This window comes from Phaethon aethereus (assembly GCF_964289735.1).
Source record: "Phaethon aethereus genome assembly, chromosome: 1".
Lineage (NCBI taxonomy): Eukaryota > Metazoa > Chordata > Aves > Phaethontiformes > Phaethontidae > Phaethon > Phaethon aethereus.
The window spans coordinates 78,059,194-78,081,422 of NC_138575.1; the positions used below are offsets into that span (position 1 = coordinate 78,059,194).

Below are 22,229 nucleotides of genomic sequence, written 5' to 3' on the forward strand. Positions count from 1 at the left end.
TTTGGGCAACTCCAGCAATTAGGCATGTGCACTTTTTGTGGTTTGCAGGATCGTTTATCTCAGCTTATTCTTCCTGCAGAACAATGTTGCACAAGCAAAGAAGTTGGTTTTTTTGAATTGCAAGTCATAGCTGTAGCCTCCTTTCCATTTGTCCAAAGTTGGTTTGTTGAGCCCTGCACTATCAGCTGGAGAAGACGGTGCCTTTCTGTTACTTCTTGTGCTCACCTGCCATCACTGCCTTCAGAAGTGAGTCTGTTACTCTGTACTTCTCTTGATGTGTTCAGAAGAACAAGCAACAGCAAATGTTTTCATATTTGCACAGTAGACTGCTTTTGGTGGTGGTTGTTAGCCTTTTGATGCCTTTGGAAAGGGAGGCAAAGGATATGGGGAAAGCAGTAAGCTGAAGCAGGTAAAACTACTTGGGCTGTTAATTAACTGAGGGGGTTTCATTTGGGTGCCTACAAATGAAGTGTCAAACCATGAGAAGGAAGTGCAAAGAAGTTAGTGGAGGGATGGAAACCATCTCAGTTGTAAAATGAACTACCATAAGCTGTAGTAGTGACTTTTTTGATGCCGAGTGTTCTGCTTGATGAAGTTTGCATGGTTAGATTTTTATGTGGGATTGGAGAGAGAGAGCTTGTAGGAGGCAGTAAACTGATGTGCTGTTTTCTCCCTGATTTCTTCATGATGGAGAAGAAAAGAATTGAATGAATGGACTAGGCATCTCTAGTCCAGAGTAATGCTATTAGCTCTGCTTCTCACAGCTTCTGCTGTCTCTCCCTTGGTGACATGCTTTGGCCAGACCCATCAAACATGGATACCTTAAGTAGCGAGCTGATTCTGGTTTCTGGAGTTGCTTTTGGTTAAAGGAGTCTTGTTGGTGCTTAGCATCTTGCAGAAATCAATCTGCTTCATTGGGTTCTCAGGCTCAGTTCCTAGACTGTGAATGTGCTGTTCCCTACCTGCTTGTGCTCATCATCTTTTGCTGTTAGCAATACACAGAAGCCTTGGAGAGTACTAAGCACTATATAGTAGAATACAGTATTTCATGGAGAATTGGTGGCAGGAAATTTAAAATGCCTTGTGGGTTTTCTGCTGGGGGCAGATAGAGGCCAGAAGTCTCCTTCAGTCCTTTCCTCTTCTTATCAGGTTTTTTCTTTCCCTCTGTTCTCATCAGGTGGATTTGACTCCACATCCCCCTTTGAGGTGGAAGTTGTCTTGGTGCTCATGTATGCTTGGGAGAACATAATCCTCTACTATTGCTTCGTGGGAAGAAATGACCTTTTGTATGTTGTGATGGAATTGTAATTGGGGAGGCTGAGGAAGTATGATTTCCCTGTTTTCAAGTAGAATTTGTGTGCAGAAGGAGGAGTGTTGCTTTTAGGGTCCTTTAAAGCTGCAGTTATTGCCAGTGATGTTTGAGGCAGCAGCCTGGCTTTTCCCTGTCAAAAAACTCTGGGACTGAAGCCATCTCTTCACAAGTTCAGGACAACACAAGTGCCGAAGGTATGCCCACTTCATGTCCTGGAGCGTAGAAGCTGTGTAGTTTTGGCGTGCATTATGTTAGTGCTTGGGAGAGCTGAGTAAGGGGTAAATGCTTTAGAGATTGTTTTTTTGCCTTAGAAATAAAATACACACGTGAGGGCCTGGCACCCTCTTTACCTAAAACATTTTCCCATTTTTTTGCAAGTCTGTGCAAAAGCTAGTGCCATTTTCAAAGCTGTGGAATTGCCGTTGCAAGGTCAATGCAGGGAGCCTGAAGCAGAGCTGACTTGGTCAGTAGGTCAGTATGCCTGCTCGGTAGCCTACTGGCTTTTTCTATGCTTGAAAACCTCACCTTTGTAGGTGTAACTTCATAAATACTTTAAAACACCATTCTTGTCCACACTTTTATTTCTGCTGGTTGCTTTTTTTGGTTTTGGTGTTTGTTTTTGGTTTTGTTTTTTGTCCAGTGTTTGTGTGTCTACCCAGTGAAAATTAACTTTTTTTTTTTCCTTTTTTATCTTTTAGTTTTCAGGCACACTGTGTCCCTGCTCTGTGCCATACTGTGGCTTCTGCAACCTCAAAAGGGCCCTCAAAAGGGAAGTGGTGAGTGGCAGCTAGGATGGAGGCGAAGTCTGGAGTGCCCTTTGCTGACAGCATGGATGTCTGCCTGATAAAGCTACATAAGATAATAATTAAAGGAACAAGAAACAGGGACTTACAGCAAAACGGTGGATCCAAAATTTGACTTTTAGTTAGCTCCGTAGTGCTGTGTCAGCTTCTGTCAAAGTCTGCGTCTTGCTTTTCTGCCTTGCAAAACATATTTTGAAGGATTCCTATTTGTGTATTTACTAAGTGGGTGTTAGACCTGTTGCATGAGCTGAGCAGAAAGGGACTAAAACAGCCAAGGAGCCAAATGCTGAGACGAATTCTGGCTTGGTGCTTTGGTAGCTGTGAGGCTTGAATGGGATCTGTACAACTGCTGGAAAGAAGACCCGAATGTTAAATACAATGGCTCTGTGTTGGTGCTGTGGGCTCATCTTGGGTTTTATCACTGTCTGTGTGTGCCCAGGAAGCTGCGGGTCAGCTCTGGCTTTGTCAGTTGTTATCAGAGCCAGATTAATACTGGAAGGGGCATCTATCTGTTCAGTTCTGTCAGCAGTGTAACAGCAGTGGTAGCCAGTCCTGCGTCGCTGGCTGTTGTGTTGTCGACAGCTGCCCAGCGCAGGCAGCGGCTGGGCGAGGGCAGCATCCCCCTTCCTCCTCGGCAGCACCAGCGCTGCATTGCCAGGGCCCTGCAGGGAGCTGGAGCAGAAAGCTGGTTCAGCACACAGCAACTTCATTTTGTAGGATTCAGCTTTCTTGCTGAAGCAGGCCACGTAACTGGCTAAAGATCTGTCTGCTTAGTAATTACAGAGCCTCATTTTGTTTGATTTGGTGTTCAGTTGCCAGTGCTGGTCATGTTGAAAGCCGCTCGGTGGCTGCTGTGGTCTGTTGTGTGCTCCTCTCTCCCAAGCTGCTGCTTCTCTGCCTCTGTTCCTGTTCTGTCCCAACACACCCTTCCTCTTTCCAGGAGGGCTGGTACATGTGCAGGGCTGGGCCATGATAGCTGTAGCAGTGTTAATATTGGCTAGCTCAACACAGGTGTCATCCATCAAAAAAATGCAAATTCTTTTTTCACCTACATTAAGAAAAACCCCAAACAACTCGATAGAAAGGTAAGAATTTTCATGGCAGAAAAAATGAAAGCAGTATTTTACCTCCATACACAAAAGAAAACCCCAGTGTCTCATAAATGTTTCTCACTGGCTGAAGTATTGGATATGCTGCTACCATGGTAGATACATACTCCACCCCTGGCAAAAGTAAAGGGGAGATCTTTGTTCTGACAGTCACATAACAGACCACTCAACTATGTAAGTTGAACAGGTCCATCATATAAACAAGCGTGGCCAGCTCTTTGCAACTAAGTAAAAGGATTATTACAGCCCTTTCCTAAAAATTGCCTTTAGCTTTACTCTTCCTTTTTTTTTTAGTTCTTTCCATTTCTTTAAGTGACAAAGCCTGGACGTTTTGAGTCCCTTGTCTGCCCACTAAGACATATAAATAATTTCCTTTATTACCACAGTTCTGCTTTGAATGGAGTCTCTTGATACAGTGCCTTTATGTGGATTTGATCAAGTCTTTGCCTTTAATCTGCCTGGAATTATTAATTCTCTGTTATAATTAATGGAGGCTTTGTCTTTCTCCTGCAGTCTCCATCAAAAGATCTCAGAGCCTTTTGTCAATGTTAGACAATTAGTAATGCAGTAGCAGACTGGTGAGTTGTGTGTGTGGTTTGTCTCTAGAAGAGAAACAAAGAGTCTCAGTCTATCAGCATGCATTATATTTGGGGCTGGTTTTGAAAACTTTCAGTACAACAGTTTTTCTTGGAAAATGCCAATTTTTGTCAAACTTTTTTTCTTAAATGCTCCTAGAAGGCTTACAGTTTTGAAGACAACTTTTCATGAAAGAGTTTTAGGTGTCAGGTGGAAATTCTGCATGTACGTGCCTGTGTGTGTTGGTTTGTGATAGGCAAACAGAGGAGCAGGTTGAGAAATAGACACTGCGGGGTCTTTACGCACCAGAGACCTGTTGCCTTCCAGACTGACACCTCCCGTTGGAAGTGGGAGTTCCAGCAGGTATTTGATCTTTTGGTCAAAGGTTGGCTGCTTCATCAGGGGGATTGTTCTGGTGGCCACATCTCACTGAGATGGGAGTGAATGAGGATCACGAATGGGGTAGAAATGGTCTTGAATATGGACTTTCTATTTTGCACATGATTTTCTGAACTTTTAGGATATGAGTTGCAGGCAGGTGAGTCACTGTCTGAAAAAGTGCAGCTGGTCATGGTTTTGTCTCTGAGAAAAGCAAGGAAACTTGGGAAGCAGTAAGACATTGCAGGCAGGAAGAGCTTCCCGTGCAGTTCGAATTACATGGTCATTGCACGTTTCCCGTCTGTGTGCTGCTCTGACCAAAGAGGATGACAGAGTTACTTGAACAAATCATCTGCATTGCAGCCAAGGGTAACAAAGCAATCTAATAGCTTCCAAAGTTAGGGTTTAATCACGAGATGAAAGTACATCATGTAAAAGTCGTGGTCAGGCAGCGGCTGTGGAGCCAGCTTGGCACTGGTTGAATGCAGAGGAAAGCACCATATCCAGAAACCCATGATTAGCGTCCCGACAGCTGCTGCTTTCTGCGGGGTGGGATTCAGCCTTGCAGTCAGAAATAACTAGAGCTAAAATTAAGTAGCATTTACCATCTGTTTTTGTAAGAGGCAGAGGCTTGCGGTCCGTTTTTTTAATAACAACACTGTGAACGGTAAAGACTTAAGAGGTGAACTGTGCTATTCTTGATATCTTTTAAAATTACTCTAAAATTATTAAGACTGAAGGTAGAAAGGATCTATTTGTTGACATCAGCTTGCCCTTTGTTATAAAAAGGAGAAAGTGGGGACTTTTCTTCTTTTTATAGTGCTCATGCTGACTTTAAAGGCCATTTTTTGACTTGTAGGAAAACCTTGACAGCTCTTGTGGCGCTTCCAACTTTCTGCAGCTAATTGCTCCAGTTCTGTGCAGTTTGTGTGTAATCCCACGCACCGAGACAGCCTGCCTGGCTTAGAGATGTAGTGCTGTATAGCATGTGTGTATGCGATCCGCTCATTGTATTAATTTGTTTGAAAGGCCAGCACAGCTTCCAATGTGACTCAATCATGTCAACTGCTGACACTGCCAGGAAATTGTTAAAACGTTGGAGCGCTGCCAGGAACCCTTGCTGCTTTCCTGGGGACCAGTAGAGAAGTGACCTTTTACTCGTGAATTTAAATTTCTCTTTTAGGGAAATACTGAGGCTTTTTGCTGAATGCCTTGGTCACTTGCCCGTTCCTTGTTAAATTTGGGTTTTGCTAGTGCTGGCATCAGGGTACTGAAGCGGTTCATAGGACTAGTGCTGCCTGTTAATTGAGGATCTGCTCAGAGAGATCTCCAGCCAGAAGGAGGGGAGACTATAGCAGACATTGGGGGGACATCATAGCTAATTCTGACAGATATCTTTCCAAGGCATCATCTTTCTGTGTCTGTAGTTACACCTGACTTGTCCTGTGTAAGTTCACAGCTGAGTCATTTAGACCTTCAGCAAGTTTCATGTTAAGGCTGTAACCATTTAGCACAGCCTGTGTTGCGGGTCAAGGTGGGGGCAAGCCCTTTCCGTGGGCAGGAGAGCGTTCCCTGGACGCTGGGGCTGCTCGTACGAGTTCTGCTGGCATATCTGGGGGAGACCTCTGCCCTGGCACGGCGTGGCGTGCCGGCGGGAGCGAACAAACCGGCTCGGGGCAACAGGTACAGGAAAGGTTCAGCTGGGGACCAGCCTGGACTAGGTCATGCTACTGCAGCCTGTACTCGATTTCCCACCCCTTCCTGTCTTCCTCTACTGCAGGTTTCCTCTGACCGATCTATGAAATGAAATGGTCAGGCTTTAGAGAAGGGTATTTTACACAGATCTCATTTAGAGAGCAAAGAACTGTGCCAACCCAGCCGGGGAAGATGTTTCCTGTGGGGAAAGGAAGGGGACCTGTGAAGGGGCAGGTGGAAAGCATGCGAGGGAGCAGTAATACCTCATGTGGGTCCTACCATGACTACAACCTGTTGTGCAAGCACAGCTCTGCTCTGCCAGTAAAATGCCCTGTTGCATGGGTGGCTCGTTTGATGTAAGGATCTTTCAGCAAAGCCACTGTTGCTGTTACAAAGTCGAGGAGGTTGGTGTTTACCTGTTGATTAATATCCGTCATCTTTTACAGTACCTTTGGGTTTGTGAAAGCGTGGCCTGAAAGCCGTTCTTTGTTGTAAATTTGCATTAAAACACCTATCGGGTTCTTCTCAGAAATTTACCTGTTTCTCCATCCTGACTATTATTTTAACAGTATCCACTTGCTTGTTGGTGGGTCCTCTGTTTTTTTCCAGCATTGTGGCTCGGCTTCCTTTTCCTACTTCTGTTTCTTTGCTCAACAGTTATAAGTGAATACCGGGGGCAGCAAGCAGGGAAAAAATCCTCAGCATTTTTTCAAGCATGGCATGAAAGGGTTCTGGAGTGCAGCAGGTGTTGGGAATACCCTGGCAAATTTATGTTCCAGAGCGCAGTTGCTTCTCTGCGTGGTGGCTATTGCTCTGTGAACCTGTGTGTTCCTGGGGCAAGCTGCCATGGTGGGGAACCCGACTGTGCTTTGGCCAGAGGGTGGAGGTGACTTTCTTGGGAAGCTCCTTGCAGAGAAAACACCGTCTTTGAGGTGCCTGCTCTTAGGCGGCCAGCAACAGGCCAAGGCAGGCACTTGGCTCTCCGCAGAAATGGCAAGGATAGGGAAGGATTCCTGGCTGGGAATCCGTGGCCAAGTGCTGTGACCCTCCCTCCAGGCCCTCCCCCCCCAGCAGCTGGGAGGCTATCTTAGTGCCTCCTCCTGTGTCACCATGCCCGAATTAACGTAGGTTTGGCAGTCCTGAGGTGGCAGGCCCTTATCCAGTTGCTGCTGCTCCTTCAGCGTTCAGCTGGCCCATGCGGTTCATCTGCGACCTGTTTGTGCGGCTGGGGCTGGGATGGCAGGGCTCCTGTGTAAGAGGCGCAAAAAAGGAGGTAGGAAACGTTATGTTTGTAGCGAGAGTCTCTTCCTAAGCTGTCTGCCTAGGACCTGGCGTTCGGGCTGTCTGTAAGCAGGGCTCTCCCTGGGCAGCAGGCTTGGGGAGGCTTTCTGCTGACACAGATGTCCTTTGCCAGTCCCAGTAGGAGAGGATGTTTTGGTCCTGTGGGATCTGGCCCAGCCGCACTGGATCTGAAGGCAAGTGTAAGGGTTTTTTGTGGCTCTTCATGTCGTGAGGGATGGGGGCTTAATACATGAATTTGTGTTAACGTTTTCTTTCGGTTTAGTAAATTGCTCAGAAACAAGATATTTTTGTTAGGAAGAGTGGAGTCCATTTTTATATTAAAAAAACCTACCAAACCAGTGTATCATCTTAGTTGAACTTTTGGGAATAAAACTAGTTTAGTTGCATTTGAAAGGATTCTGGCTTGAAAAATGTGCAACATTTTGTTTATATAGCATACACTGAAAGCAGTACCATATATTCACTGCCCAGAGGAGCTCAGCAGCTCTCTTCCACGTCTGCAGAGCATTAGGAACAGCGATGTCCTGACCTTATTGAACGCTTGGCATTCCCAGAATGACAGCAATGCTATAATAACAAAAAGAAGATTACATCTAGAAACAAGGCTGGCACTTCCAAAAGGAGTCTGATTTAAGTGGAATTTGGGCATTTATGGTCCTAGCAGTGTTTTAAAAATCGTACTCATAATGTCCAGTTGCCACACGATTTTTCTTGTGCCTCCTGGTGGCTGTATTCCCATGGGCATCGCAGTGTAGGAGCTGCTCAGGTGAGAAAGCTCTAGCTGGGCGTAATTCAAACAGGCTGGGGAAGGCATGCCCTTAGAGCTGTTTTGGCCTGTTGCATGAGGCCTCTTCACTCCCTGACTTCCATTTGGAGGGTTTTCCAAGAAAATGAGAATGCGTGCAGAAAAGGTGTGATTAAGAGTTTCTTTAATAATGACATTTATTCAGGAGGTTAAATCTCAGCCTGCAGGCATTGTATTCTGTTTGCAGTCGAGAATGCTGCTCTCTTCCCTTCCCTTTGATGAAGGTACACATTACAGAAGGCAAGCTGTGCTTCCCCCCGGCACTGTGCTGTGTTAGCTCTAACCAGCTGCTCTAACATGGTTCGTAAGCCATAAGGTCTCAAAATACGAGACTGGTGGTTGTTGCTCGCAGAACATAAGAACAGCACTTCATCACTGAGGATTTTACTAATGTTCAGTGTCATGCTGTGAACCAGAATTAACTAACCTCTTGGAACTGCGATTAAGTAATGTGGTAACTTGTTTTAAGCACCTGTTTCAAGCATCCCTGAGAGGTGGAGTGGGGTCTTTAGTGTATTCTTCTTCTCTGTCCTCCTCTGGGGTTGTAGGATCTCTGTGTTTTCCCTTTCTATCAAGCAGGAAAAAAGCAAGTACTGATGCAGGATTTTGCAACCTTTGCAGACTGCATGCAAATGGTTAGCCTGTGGTTTGATTTTCCAATGGGAAAGGGGAATAGCGACTGTTCTTGAAGGAAGTGCTTGTAGGGATGCTGCACTATTAGTTAACTGTTCCTCCTTTTCTTTCCCCAGAAAAGTTTGTCTAGGAGACCTTATTTATTTGGAAGTCCTTGCTTTTCCCTGAAAAGATTATGGGACTTGGACCTCTCCCAAAGGAGACTACAATACCACAAATGATCTTAGCCCATGCTAACACAGAACTGTCACTGAACAGAGGGGGCCATTATGGTGTCTTTGTATCTCCTATTTCCAATGCATGTATTTCAATAGCTTGGCTTATAATAAATAATCGGTATCTGAGTTTAGGGGGGAGATGCGCCCTGGAGAGTGTAAAAGTGTTATAGCATTGCTAGTGCTTTTCTTACTGTCAAGCTCTGTGCTATTCAGTACTTGTCCTCAAGTTCAGTTCCTCCCAGGTGGCAAGACGTAGGCAAGTATTTTAATATCCATTTATTGATAAAGAGCACTTTACTGACCTTCCCAAATGAAAGTTGTAGGTTTAGGACAAGAGCTTGAAATCACAAATTCCAAATTTGTGTTCACCAGATCATGCTATATCTTTTTATAGCCAGTGGCAATGCTAGAATTAAATACATTTTCATCTTTATTTGGTAGGTCTCCCTGCGATTCTCTGAGACTTCTAATAAGGCCAGCAGCAAGTTGCAGTTCCTGGTGTTCTGCAGCTGGAAAAGATGGTGATGAGTGGTGGTCGTACGATCAGAAAAGGAGTTTGTTTTTACAGTTTACTGTCTGCTGTAGATCTGGGCTGTCCTGCAGACAAAGCTCACACCCCTTCCTTCTGGAGAAACAAGCACTCTGAGGTTGCTTTTACCACATAATTGGGTTTCTTGCAAAATATTTTCAGCCAGTAGTGTGGTGGCTCAGTTTAATAAGAACCTATAAAAGGAGGTTACTTGGATTTTATTTTCCACTGTGGCTTCAGTTCTTAATTCCATAAACCGTGGGCCCATTTTGAAATGGATCTACCAGATGTTTTCTCTTATTGTGAATACCCACTTCAACCCCTACATATATGCAAACTTTTAATTTATTACAGACTTTCTTTCTGTTTTTTCCCCCTCTCTTCAGTGAGTGACCTCCAAGAAGAAGGTAAAAATGCTATCAATGCACCAATGAACCCAAGCGCCGTTGACATCCATCCAGAAGACACACTGTTAGGTAAAGTATTCAAGCTACAGACCTCAACTAAGCAATTACTAATGAAGGTGGCCACTGTGACCTCTGTATCCATTGCCTTACTGTTGAATGTAGATGGCTCAGTTGAAACTGAGAGAATTGGGCATGACAGTTGAGAACTGTTGCATGTGACATGTAGACTATAAATTAGGAGGGCTAAAATGGAATTTAAAGAGCAGTTCCAGCTATGTGGATATGCTTAAACTAGGTAGTTGTGGGAAAATTGACTTGTTCAGTGAATTGGCAGAGAACTTCTGGCAGAGTTCTTTTGTGGTCACCCTGAAGGCAAATAGAAAGTTGAGATTTGCAAAGAATTAGGTGGAAAATACTGCTGAATTTGTCTCCTTAAGAGTTACTTCAGTTCCATTAACCTGCTGACTGAGTGGATCTCAGTCTTTCTTTGTCTTGACAGACATCCTTCTTGGTAAGGAAATGGCATCTTGTCTCTGTCTCTCTCTATATATGAAGTGCAAAAGGACCAGCCCGCAGAAAGTCTGTAGCAGAAGTGTTTGTCGTGGTTCCTGTGGAACCCATAGACTGCCTCATCTCAACCTACATACTACACTGTTGTTAAATAATGTATGCCATGTTCCTCCTTGGGTTACTGCTGCTGCTTTGCAAGTGATAGTACAGCAAAATGCGATCTGATACTGAATGAACAGATGATCATTTGGGCTGCTGAAAATAGGAATTAAATGTGATTAGGATAGAAGTATATAAAACAAGGAATGCTTTATAGAAGGAATTCTTGTTCTCTCCATTCCCTGCCCTCCCCAAGTCCCTGAAAGAGCAACAGCATAATTTAATAGCAAAAAGTGTTTAAAACTTGTTGGAATAAAACACTTTTTTTCTTTCCTGGACATATGTCTCTTAATCTGTGGAATTAGCTGAAGCAAGCTGTCATGGAGACAAATAATAAAACAGGAAATTAAAAAAAAAAAAGGTGTTAGTCATTTAGATTTTCTGATTAGAAGAGTAGTAGGAAATGCAAAGTGCTGTTCTTCTGAGATATGGGCAAAGTGTTGATTGCTCTGTGTGTATGTATGGATCAGGAGTGTCTCCAATGATTTCTTCTGGGTACCACTAAAGGTGTGTGTGTGACTTTAGAAGATGCAGGACCACTCCTGAAGGCCTGTCATGCAAAAACAGGACCACTGGTGAACCTTAAGCAAAGTTCTGTAGTGAAACATATACCGTTATGGGTCAAATCTTGTTCAGGGTTTTAGTTAGCAGTATTTTGGGTGTGTAGTGGGTGTCACTTCCTTTCGACTAGACTGCCTGACTCATCCCAGGGAGTAATGAGGAAGTAAAGGAACAGGGGGAAAAAAAGCAGGAAGAGAATTCATGTTTTTTCCTAGGTTTTTATAGGTTTGTAGAAATTTGTCAAGTACATTTATATAGGAAGGTCTTATTTTTTTAATAAAGGTTAGGGGCCCTGGAAAATACTGAACCCAAATGTCTGGGTGAAGTCTAAGGTAACCCAGCTAGATGGTTTAGTTTGTCTTATGTCTAGGATGTGTGAGTGTCATGTTTCCCATCTGAGAGCAGTGAAGTCCAGGACTACAACAGGAAGTCAACTGTAGGTTGGTCATTGTTGCAAAGGGTTCTTCTATGCAATGTGGCAATGGCGTGACCAGTGGTCATACCAAAACCCCTCCTTTGTTGTCACACTGGAAGGAATTGGGAAATCAGTAGGAAAATAGGACTCTGTATGGCATGTCTAGACTCAGCTAAAGGTAAATCCATGGGCTCTATAAATATTTTAGCTGAAGAGATGTGGATCCCCTCAGTAGCTGTGACACTGTTGCCCATCCTTTTGTTCCTGTTGTGTAGTAGCCAGGGTTTGTTCTCCACTTAAAGGAACAGATCTAACCTAGATCACAGCTAGCATTTCACTACTAAAGGAGCTAAAATGAAGGATGCAGGGAGGGGTCTGCCATTGGAGAGCAAGCACCAGAATTTAAAATATGAGACTTGCTCCAGCTGCTTCCTAAATACTGTTATGCATATCTACGGTAACATATAAACATGCACGTGTCCCTATGTGCTGTTGTGAAGATAATTCTGCCAAAGGTTTTTTTGGTTATTAGCCTTACTGAGCTCAAGCTGGTTTTGCTACCAACATTTCTGTATCAAATCATCCTTTCTAAAAATTAACTTTTGCATTCATGCCTTTTGTGGTTATCCTGCTGGCTATTGGAGAGCATTTCTCACGTCTTTCTACCCCACAGCAGCAGCAGACATACAGTACTGTATGCCTGAGAAGCCTATTTTATGTTCTTCCCCCATGCAAAGTACAACTGATGTAAATTGGGGTACAGGCACTCAGGGCCGCATGTGTGACCAAGTTTCAGGCAACCGGAGAGCAGAGGCACAAAGTGTCAGCCCAAATCTCAGCTGGGCTGAGTTGCACTGAGTGAAGTGCCATAAGTTTCCTATGCTCTTCAAGATGGTGTAATTTGGGACAGATGATTTCAAATAGAAATTAAATACAAATTGAGGAGAGGGAGAAAGGTACTTGACTGCACTTTTTGGCATGTTAATCTTCACATGACTGTCATGGTTTAGCCCCAGCCAGCAACTAAGCACCATGCAGTCACTCACTTGCCCCACCCCAACCCCATAGTGGGATGGGGGAGAGAATCTGAAAAAAACCCTTGTGGGTTGAGATAAACACAGTTTAATAGGACAGCAAAGAAAGTGGAAATAATAATAATAACATCATAGTAATTAATAATAAAACAATAAAGGAATATATAAAACCAAGTGATGTAAAATGCAATAATTGCTCACCACCTGGTGAAAATACCTTCCTGATGTATTCTGCAGGGTCTGAGTTGGGGAAGGTCAGTGGAAACAATCTTACTTTAGGGAAGTTAAGGCTATGTTATCTTTCTGTGCATCTCTGAAAATGCCTAACACTTTGGTCATCGGATATTCCCTTGCTAAGATGATGACTAGGCATGGTCATTTCTTGATCAGCTGACAGGCCACTTCATGATTAGGAATTATTGCAGTATTTCAGTAGTGTACATTTGAAGTGGATCTAACTAAAGTTTCCCATTTTACTTGGACAGAGGAGAATGAGGAACGCACTATGATTGATCCTAACTCTAAAGAAGACCCCAAGTTCAAAGAACTGATCAAGGTAGGAAATCACTATTTTGTCCTTCAATTTAAATAGTGAGCTGGAGTCACTTACAAGCTGGTTACCAAGAACACAGTTGAGGAATACATCTTGTTACTGTAAGTGTAGCTGTGAAAACTGAGGTCATCAACAAGGTAAGGCTAAAAGCAACAAGAGAAACAAGAAAAGGCTGAATGTCAGTGCTCATGGTAGTTAGGGAGTAAAGCTCCATTGTCTATTTATATCCTTGTGATTATCACAGCAAGGACCAGTACTTAGCTTGAATCTACCTGCAGTCACGGCATGTAGACCTAGGTTCTTTCTGTCTATGGAAACAGCGAAGGAGCTTTGGAAAGCATTAGTGAGATTTCAGGAGAGGAAAGAGTAGGACTGAAATGAGCAAGGGCATGGTAGGAGACAATGAGGAGACCTCTGGTATTATAGGAAAGTTGGAATTGAGATTCTTCTTGCCCTATATTCTGTTGTTTTTTCTAAAGAAGAAAACTCTTCAGTTTTCCTATGTGCTACGACAGGGGCCAGATTGTCCTGAATCTGTATTGTCACTGGAGACGCCTGCCCAAGGTGTTGATAATGATGTTCCCAGCTGTGCTGATGTGAGGTGTGATTTTCTGCCTCAGCAGTGCTCATGATGGAGGGTTTGATCTTGAGAGATTAGTGTTTAGGAGAACGTTTTCTGTGCGGTAAGTTGTTGAAGTCAATAATGAAAGCTTGAGCAGGGAGAGAAGGGCTGGCAATTCTGAACAAATGTGATCTCTTTCCAAAAAGCATTTGTGCTTGTTTTATACTTCCTGCTACGCTTTGTCTTATTTTAAAATTATTTTTAAAAATTACTTTTGTTAGAAGCAACAATGCATCTGTAGCTGGGTGGATCTGAAAACTCTGGATGGTGTATACTGTCTCCAGGGGGTTAAGCTGTGGCACATTCCTTTCAGGAGACTTTGTGCACCTGGCTGCACACATACCCTTCACAGAATGCCTCAGCAAACTGCTCACCTGGTACATCTTTAAAACAAGCCCAGTGATCTGTTATTAACACTGCAATAACACGTTTAAGATTACAAAACCACATCAAGCCAAGTTTAGCTAGGAGCTGTGCTTATATTTCTTTGTTATTCTAATTTACCTGGAATTCATTGTGGTTTTAAATTGAGTGAATTTGTTAATTTGTTAATACTGATATCCATTAATTCTCTCAAAAGGTAGAGTAGTCTTGCACCACTTTTTCAAAATGTACTGTGGTTTCTTTGCTAGTGGAGCAGCAATATTACCATGAATAATTCAGTTGAACCAGAGTGCAGTGAAGGAACTAGAAGCACTCTGTGATGCAGGACACTTGATATTGAGATGAGAATTGCTTTGAAACTGGTAATTTTGCTGTTGAATTTAATACGAGTTGGTGAGTCTTCCCTGGATGTCATAGTCTAGCAAGGTTATATTTTCCAGTTTAAAAACCTGAAAAACTTCAGGAGGATTGAAAGTCAGGGATAGAACAGCACTTGAGAATGTACCTGAGTGCATTGCAGAATCAGGCTCTGATTCACTATGCCAGTTTACACTTGTATGAAGAGAGAGTGGCGTATTACCAACTGAATTGGAGCAGCTGGTGCAGGGCACAGCACGTAACTGGAGATTGTTTCCTTGGGATCATCCTCAAAGGAGAGGTGTGTCCAGTAGAGTGCATACTTGAAAATTATGTAATTTAGTTAATTGCTAATCATTTGCATAACTCTCAGCAGTTGAGAATTTTTAACAGAGATTCAGGTAGAGAAATCTTTAACGCTATGTTGGTGTGAATCTCTAAGGCAGGGAGAGGTTTGAATTGTATGGCAAAACCTATTTTATGCTACAGAGTTTGGATAATGCAAGAAAATAGAATCATAGAATCATTTAGGTTGGAGAAGACTTTGAAGTTCATCAAGTCCAACCGTTAACCTAGCACTGTCAAGCCCATCACTAAACCATGTCCCTAAGCACCACATCTACACATCTTTTAAATACCTCCAGGGGTGGTGACTCAACCACTTCCTTGCACAGCCTCTTCCAATGCTTGACAACCCTTTTGGTGAAGAAATTTTTTCTAATATCCCATCTAAACCTCCCCTGGTGCGACCTGAAGCCATTTCCTCTCCTATTGCTTGTTATTTGGGAGAAGAGACTGACACCCACCTCGCTACAACCCCCTTTCAGGTAGTTGCAGAGAGAGATAAGGTCTCCCCTCAGCCTCCTTTTCTCCAGTTCCCAGTTCCCTCAGCTGCTTCTCGTAAGGCTTGTGCTCTAGACCCTTCACCAGCCTCATTGCCCTTCTCTGGACACGCTCCAGCAATTCAATGTCGTTCTTGTAGTGAGGAGGCCCAAATTAAACACAGTACTTGAGGTGTGGCCTCACCAGTGCCGAGTACAGGGGCACAATCACTTCCCTACTCCTGCTGGCCACACTATTTCTGATACAAGCCAGGGCTCTGTTGGCCTTCTTGTCAACCTGGACACACTGCTGGCTCATGTTCAGCCGGCTGTCAACCAGCACCCCCGGGTATTCTTCTGCCAGGCAGCTCTCCAGCCACTCCTCCCCAAGCCTGTAGAGTTGCATGGGCTTGCTGTGACCCAAGTGCAGGATTCTGCACTTAGCCTTGTTGAACCTCATACAGTTGACCTTGGCCCATTTATTCCTTGTTTTCTGTTCTTCAGTGGTTAGTGGCATTTTCCAAGAGCCCCAGTGCTGGATGAGAATTAGCTGTGCTAAGTGCTGTATAGCAGCAGCCAGCAAAAATGACTGCCTGCCCCACAGAGCTTGAAATGAAAAATCTCCACAGACTAGCAAGGAGCAGGGAGTTAAAAAGATGGAGGTTTTTATAGTTCAAAGTGGTGCTCTTCCCCTCAGAGAGGAATGTGTCAATAGCAGCAACAGATCCTCATGCCTTTTGAAATTTGGCAGTATGACTTAGTTTCATTGGTGCCAGCCCAAATCTCTTTCAACACCAGAGTTAGACATGCCAATGGTTTGCCATCACTGATGTTGAGTGTTTCTGTTCTGTTAGTCCCATGCAGTTGGGTAAATGTGTCTGTGAAAAGCAGCAGCAGAGATATCTGTTGCTGACTCGGCTTTAATATCTCTTTGTCTCCACAAAATGTTGTTTTAATTTCTGCTAGCCTCATGCCATAGGCATTATATGCACAGTGAATTGATCAGTGCAAGCTTGTGTGAGCGTTTGGAAGTGATTTTGACAGAGCTGTTGTAACTCTGGAGAGACAGACTGTATAGCATTGTGGTAACACAAAGAGACCAAAAAACGTAAAAAACCCCATCAAAAAGCCTCTTTCCTCACTCTTATTAGAGCAAATATACAGTGAAATCCCTTGTTGAAGGCTGCTTAGTTGGGGATGCTAAAATACATGCTTTAAATCCTCTTGCACACATGAAAATAATCAGGAACTAGAATCATGCCTCAAAGTGTTGTTTGCTGTCGTCATTGACAGTATTCTAAAAATAGCTGGCCACAATTTGTCAATATGAAGTGTTCAAATAAGTTCTCTCTGTGGCCGGCAGCCGTTTTTTCCTTATTTCATTTGCCATATGTATAATCAAATACAGTTTGGTACATGGCTGAACAGACCCAAAGCTGAAAATTCAGATGAAGGAAAGAGAGAGATGAGTTTTGGTTTTGTTTATATATATGCATAAATAATTTATTCACAAAATACTTTGTTTCAGGTGTCTGAAATGTGTGACCTTCTTTTACTTTTTTTGCCAAGTGACAAGTGTACAACTAAATTAAAGTAAGCATTTGAATTTTAAGTTTGGGCTGTTCTGTGATCGGATACAGAGGTGTCCTGTGATATATTGTTTCTTCATGTTTACTTCAGATATTTGTGATGTTCAAGGTCAGGTTTTTCATCTATATGGCATTGTGAATCTGTTTAAAATTCAGTTTCCATTAATATCTAAAGTCCCCTTAGTTGATCCATGTCACTAATTCTGAAGAGTATTTGGGGGTTCTTCTAGCTCTCTTCTGAATACTTAAAAAAAAAAGGGGGGGGGCTGATGTATGTGTGCTTTTCTTGTTGTTCATGTGTCTTTGTGTATTGGGTGTAAAGGTGGAAGGAATCTTTTTTTTTCCTCCCTTCTGGTTCAGATATGGTTGAAGTATTGAAGTTTCAAAGCCTTCATTGCAGATTGTCTTCCTAAACTTAATGAGAATTAATATGCTGTAGGAATTGTCAGAGACTTTGGAAAGATATTTTAGCATTTCATGGAAGTGGCATATTTCCTAGGGTTTTCTCATGTATTTCGGTAGGAAAAGTATGAAGAAGAGCTTCTACTGATTGGATGCAAAATTTTAGAACGGCAGCTTGCAAGAATTGCGTCCTGAAGATATCTTGCCTTGACAAAAGACAGCAAGTTGCAGTTGCAAGATGTTTTCCCTCCCTGCAAAGATCTTTGCAAGATCAGCTGATACTGGAACAACTTTTGGCCTTCAAAGCCTCATCTAAACTTAATACGGATCCAGACACTGCTGCTGTAGATACTGCCTGAAACGAGTAAACACTCTCATTTGTAGTAAATCATTCACTGTCCTAGAAATTATTACTTCTTCCATGTCTAATTTTATGTTTTTTTTTAAATTCACTGTGGTGAAGAGAAAGCCAAAATGAAGGCACTGTCCTTTTGGTAAGGTTTCACGTGTGACCAGATGAAACTGTGCTTCCTAAATGCTCTGTGGTTTGCTTTTGAAAACAAGAAGCCTTCTCTTTGTTTAGAAGCTACCAGTGCTTTATGCTTAGTCAATAGTTTCCAGGCCTGAATATGAATTTTTCATATTAATTTCCATGCTCAACCCTGAAGTCAGTTAAGCTTTCATGCCTTTGATCTCTCCTTCCTAATTCTCCCAGAAGTTGGAGGGAAAAAGGTCATTGAAATCGGGGTTTGCTTTCATTGCTGTTTCTGGTGACTGGGCTTCCTGTTTTCCCATTGTGCCAGATGTGTTAATGTACTTTGTCTTGTTTTTCATTTTGTTCATTGCTATGTAGTGGTGACTGTGGGGTCCTTATGCCCTTGAACTCTGCAGATTAACTCTGAATGTGCCTCATGGCCATGGGAGCAGCCAGCCTGCAGAGCAAACATACTTCACTGAGCTGGTGAGGTTTGATGTAAAAACCCATCTTGCATGAACTAAAAAACCAAATCAGCCAGGCAGACTTGTTTTTCCTTCTAGATTTCTAGCACTCTTGTTTCAGCTGTCTGCCTCATGGTGAATTTCAGTTTCCAGTGCAGTGTTTAGTAATGGAACATGGCTTATTTAACCAGACATACGCATTTGTCCTAAAATGATATGATAAATAGATGTGTCAGGATTTAAAACGCAGCTGGAAATTTTACAACTACAGATGCATGCGTCTGAGCATTTGATGCAGTTCAGAGATGTTTTATATGAGCGTGGATATGCATGAAAGCGCATACATGGTTTTGAGCACATGAGGGTATTGTCTTAAAGTTTTAAAATCACGGTGCTAATCCCAAATACTATAGAAAACTATAGAAAAGCAACTTTTTATGAAGGCGTGACAAGTTAAGTGACTGAAGAAACATTTCCATATACCTGCATGCTGTTTTGTGAGTCTCCAAGTACTGAACAAGAAGATGAGTCTCGGGTGCATCAGAGATCATTGGCTACACATGGGATCTTGTGGTGGCCTCACCAGACGTTGCACGTAAGGCATGGTGTTAGGGCTGACACTGGGAGAACAGGCTTTGCAATAAAACACTTCCTCAATCTTGCAGTGTTTCTCTAACTTAAAAGGCAATGGTGAACTGCAGTTGTATGAAGTGCAGGCACAGAAATGAAGGAATGGGTAGAGGAGTGCGAGACCAGTCGGATCAAAGTTAAGTGTATTTTCGTGCACAGGAAAAGCTCTCCGGCTGCACCTTCTGTCTGCTTCACAGCAAGTACTCTCTGCTTGTATCAAGCTGTTTACATTTTTTAGACAGGTTATTGAATATTTTCTGCTTCTGTCTTTGCATGAAGGAGCAACTATAAAGAACTTGAGACGTGACTTTCTGTGAGCAGAGAGTCAGAAAGTATTTTGGAGTGTTAGTCATTTCAGTAAGCAATATGGTGTTTTATTTCCTTTCTAAAAGTTAAAAAAAAAAAAATTCTGTGCAGAAACATTTTCCAGGCTCCTAATTAAGACACAATCAGGAAATCAAGAGGTGGGACAGCGGATTTTTGGGGTTGGTTTGTTTGTTTTTTAATTGCAGCACTTGTCAGTCTTTAAGGGCTGCTAAAAAAAAACACACTTAGATTTTTTTTTTTCTTAAATATAAGTTGCAAATTAATTTTCTCAAGCAGAGCTGCAGTTGTAGGCTGAATATTAAAGAATTTACAATGTTCTTTGGGATATTTTTCTTTCATTCAGGTGCTGAATTATTAAAATAATAAAATAACTATGGCTAGACCTTGTTTAATTTGTATCTCTCGTATGTATTTTTTTTGCCAAAAGTTTCTCAGTGCTAGATGTCTCTGAAACACTTAAGTAGCTCATAGAGTATTTCCCTTTTTTAACACCCTGTACCCAAAGCTGCTTCTTGATTGCTATGTACCTACACTCTTGGAAATGGTATGTTTGCTTCTACATTGGAAAGTACTTCCAGACTTTTATTTTTAATTCCTTGGCATTTTCTATACTCTGAGTTCATTACCATTCAGCACAGGAAAGACAAAAAAAAAATGTTAATTACAGGTTTCAAGTAGTTCAGCATCCTGAGTTTTCCTTTAACAAAGCTTCTGGGGACTTCTGGAAATCTGGCCTCTTCCTATAGGGACTGCAGTGGGATCCAATTATCAAATGATAATCTAAGCTGAATTTCAGATGATTTTTGAAAGTCTACTCTGTAAATCTCATGGACAACTCAGATGTTCTATGACTTTGATTTCTTCTGTTTTTCTATTGATGTCTATGCATGTCAAACTTACATCATTTTGGAATTGGGCAGTCATCTTATTGACAGGCTTCAAAACTCTCTTTCTAGATGATCTGTGACAAGAAAGTATCTTGTTATTTAGGAGTCACTTTTCTGTATCACAGGTGAACAGTTTTTGAAGCCAGAGATGGTATCATTCTTCTCATTGCCTTCCAGCTGTGGTAATCCTTTGCTAACTTGTTTAATGTCTTTCTCCAGTCCTTTACCATAAATGTCTTTCTATCCCCTCAAAAAATTTGAGAGACAAGAATAGCTGATTGGAGTTTTCTCTCCAAATGTGGTCATGGTTCCCCACCTGCAGAGCAGAGCTCTGCTAAAGGTTTTATTTAGGCTGCATCTTCTTGCATTTAACTTTTGCTGGCGGTAATCTCTGGTGAGCTAATTTTGGTTGGGGTTTTCAACAGAAATGCAGAGGTTTGATGCCCTGTGTCTGATGGTGGCTGACATGTATGAAAATCCTAGCTTTAAATCTAGAGGCAAAAGGCTGGGCAGGGAGAGTTTACCTGATCCAGAGGCTGCTGAAGAAGCATCCTGACAGCTGCTAGAGGGTGAAACGCAGGAAGAGCAATTGTCTGGACATTGTTCTTCCTGCCGCTATATGATGTAGGTATCAGGACGTGTGACAAAGGAGCGAGATGGTTTCCAGGGCATGCTGGAGCATGTGTCAGGAGACAAGCTTCCCATCATTTCTCCCATGACCCCAGCAAAAGTGTGAGGATGACAGCACCTTCCAGGGCACGGTGCTGCCATACCCGTTTCAATCCAGGACCCCAAGCTCCAGTGGTGGCCGGTGTGCCAGCAGGCTGGGCTGCTCTGGCAGAAGTACCATTGTCAATTCATTGGCAGTGCAAGCCATGAAGGTGCTGCAGCAGGGCAGCATGAGGCAGGGGAAGGAGAGGGAGAAACTCTTACGATCCTCCTGCCCAACAAATGGCATTAGGTGGATGTAGGAGTGTGGACCTTGGCTGTATGTGTTGAAACGGTGGTGGTAGCTGTAACTGCACAGCAGAGGCCATCTGATAGAGGGAATGGCCCAGGTGATGGAAGAGGTTCCTGCAAGGTCACAGAGGTGCAGTGGGGCAACAGTACTGGTGCAGACCACATCCTTGTATATCCACATCGGTTTTCAAATGTCGCCTCCACCTTTCCTTTACCTGCTTTAGAGAAGACCACTTTTGATTCAAGTTGCTGATCTTGACTAGTGAATAACTTACCAGAAAAGCTTTATTTTGAAAGAAAGCTCTTTAGATGAGTAAATTCTATTATTGAGATTTTTCATCCCTCTGGGAAGCATAGAGGGCAAAAGTGATTTACATATGTAAGCCTTGATGCTGATCCTTGCTTTCCATAAATTGTCTGGTTGCCATATTGCCCAGCTAAAGTTTGCTACTTACACTATTTTTAGAGCTGAGTTTCAGCCCTGCAAATTTTCAGCAGGCTTTGGAAGTACTGAAGATACAGATTAGAAGTACACGACACCTTAGTATTTCATGTTCGGGTTGTAAACTTCTTCATTGACACAAAGCCTAGCAAAACTTCCCTGAGGTTAGTAGATTCAATGAACCTCAGTAGCCAGGCTGAATTGCTTAAATAACATATTCAAATGCTTATGTGGCCTTGGATTGCCAATGTGTGTGTTTTCCAGTGCAAGCTTGTATATATTTTATTTGCTTTTTATTTCACAATCTCTTGCATGTTAAAAAAGAAAAAATGTCTTAGCCATCATGACTGCCAAGAAGAGGCAGAAGTATGGGATTTAATCAGAAAGTGAATTAAAGAATCCATAATTTTATATGAAGTGAATTTAAAAATGCAGATTTTTTAAATGAGGCTCATTTCTTAGGTAGCTCCAGTTACTGGATTTTGCATGTCTATGATTGGCAATACTCTTCTCCCCTTATAGAATCAAGGATTTACATCTCTTCCCACAGAACTATATTATTTTTGTGAAAGTAATTTAATTTTCCAAATAATAAATTGGAGGAAAACACCACTGCCAACTTCAAACAGTTAAGGCTGTTTTTCCTGTAACTGTTTGGAAATTATTATCTTTGGCACCTGGAAAACGTAACTCAGTTCCTTTTGTTTTTAAAGGTTCTTTCTGTTCATTCCTGTTTTGCAGGTGATTGAATGAATGGTATAGTTACAGTAGTCAGCATATGGGGGCTATTATATATATTGTAGAATGGTTATCAGGCCCAGTTGACAAAATTTTAATTCCAGACTTCTGCATTCTGCAATACCTTGGGAT

At 42.5% G+C, this 22,229-nt stretch overlaps 1 protein-coding gene across 1 annotated transcript in view; it reads left to right on the forward strand.

Moving 5' to 3' along the window:
* The window catches only part of PARVB (parvin beta), a gene marked incomplete at its 3' end in the record, with an annotated part of 64,796 nt that overhangs the window by 15,028 nt on the left and 27,539 nt on the right, over positions 1–22,229 (forward strand). Inside the window, exons 2-3 of the mRNA XM_082000697.1 lie at positions 9,747–9,836; positions 12,932–13,002. Coding sequence (XP_081856823.1) covers positions 9,747–9,836; positions 12,932–13,002 — 161 coding nt within the window. The remainder of the gene's footprint in view (positions 1–9,746; positions 9,837–12,931; positions 13,003–22,229) is intronic.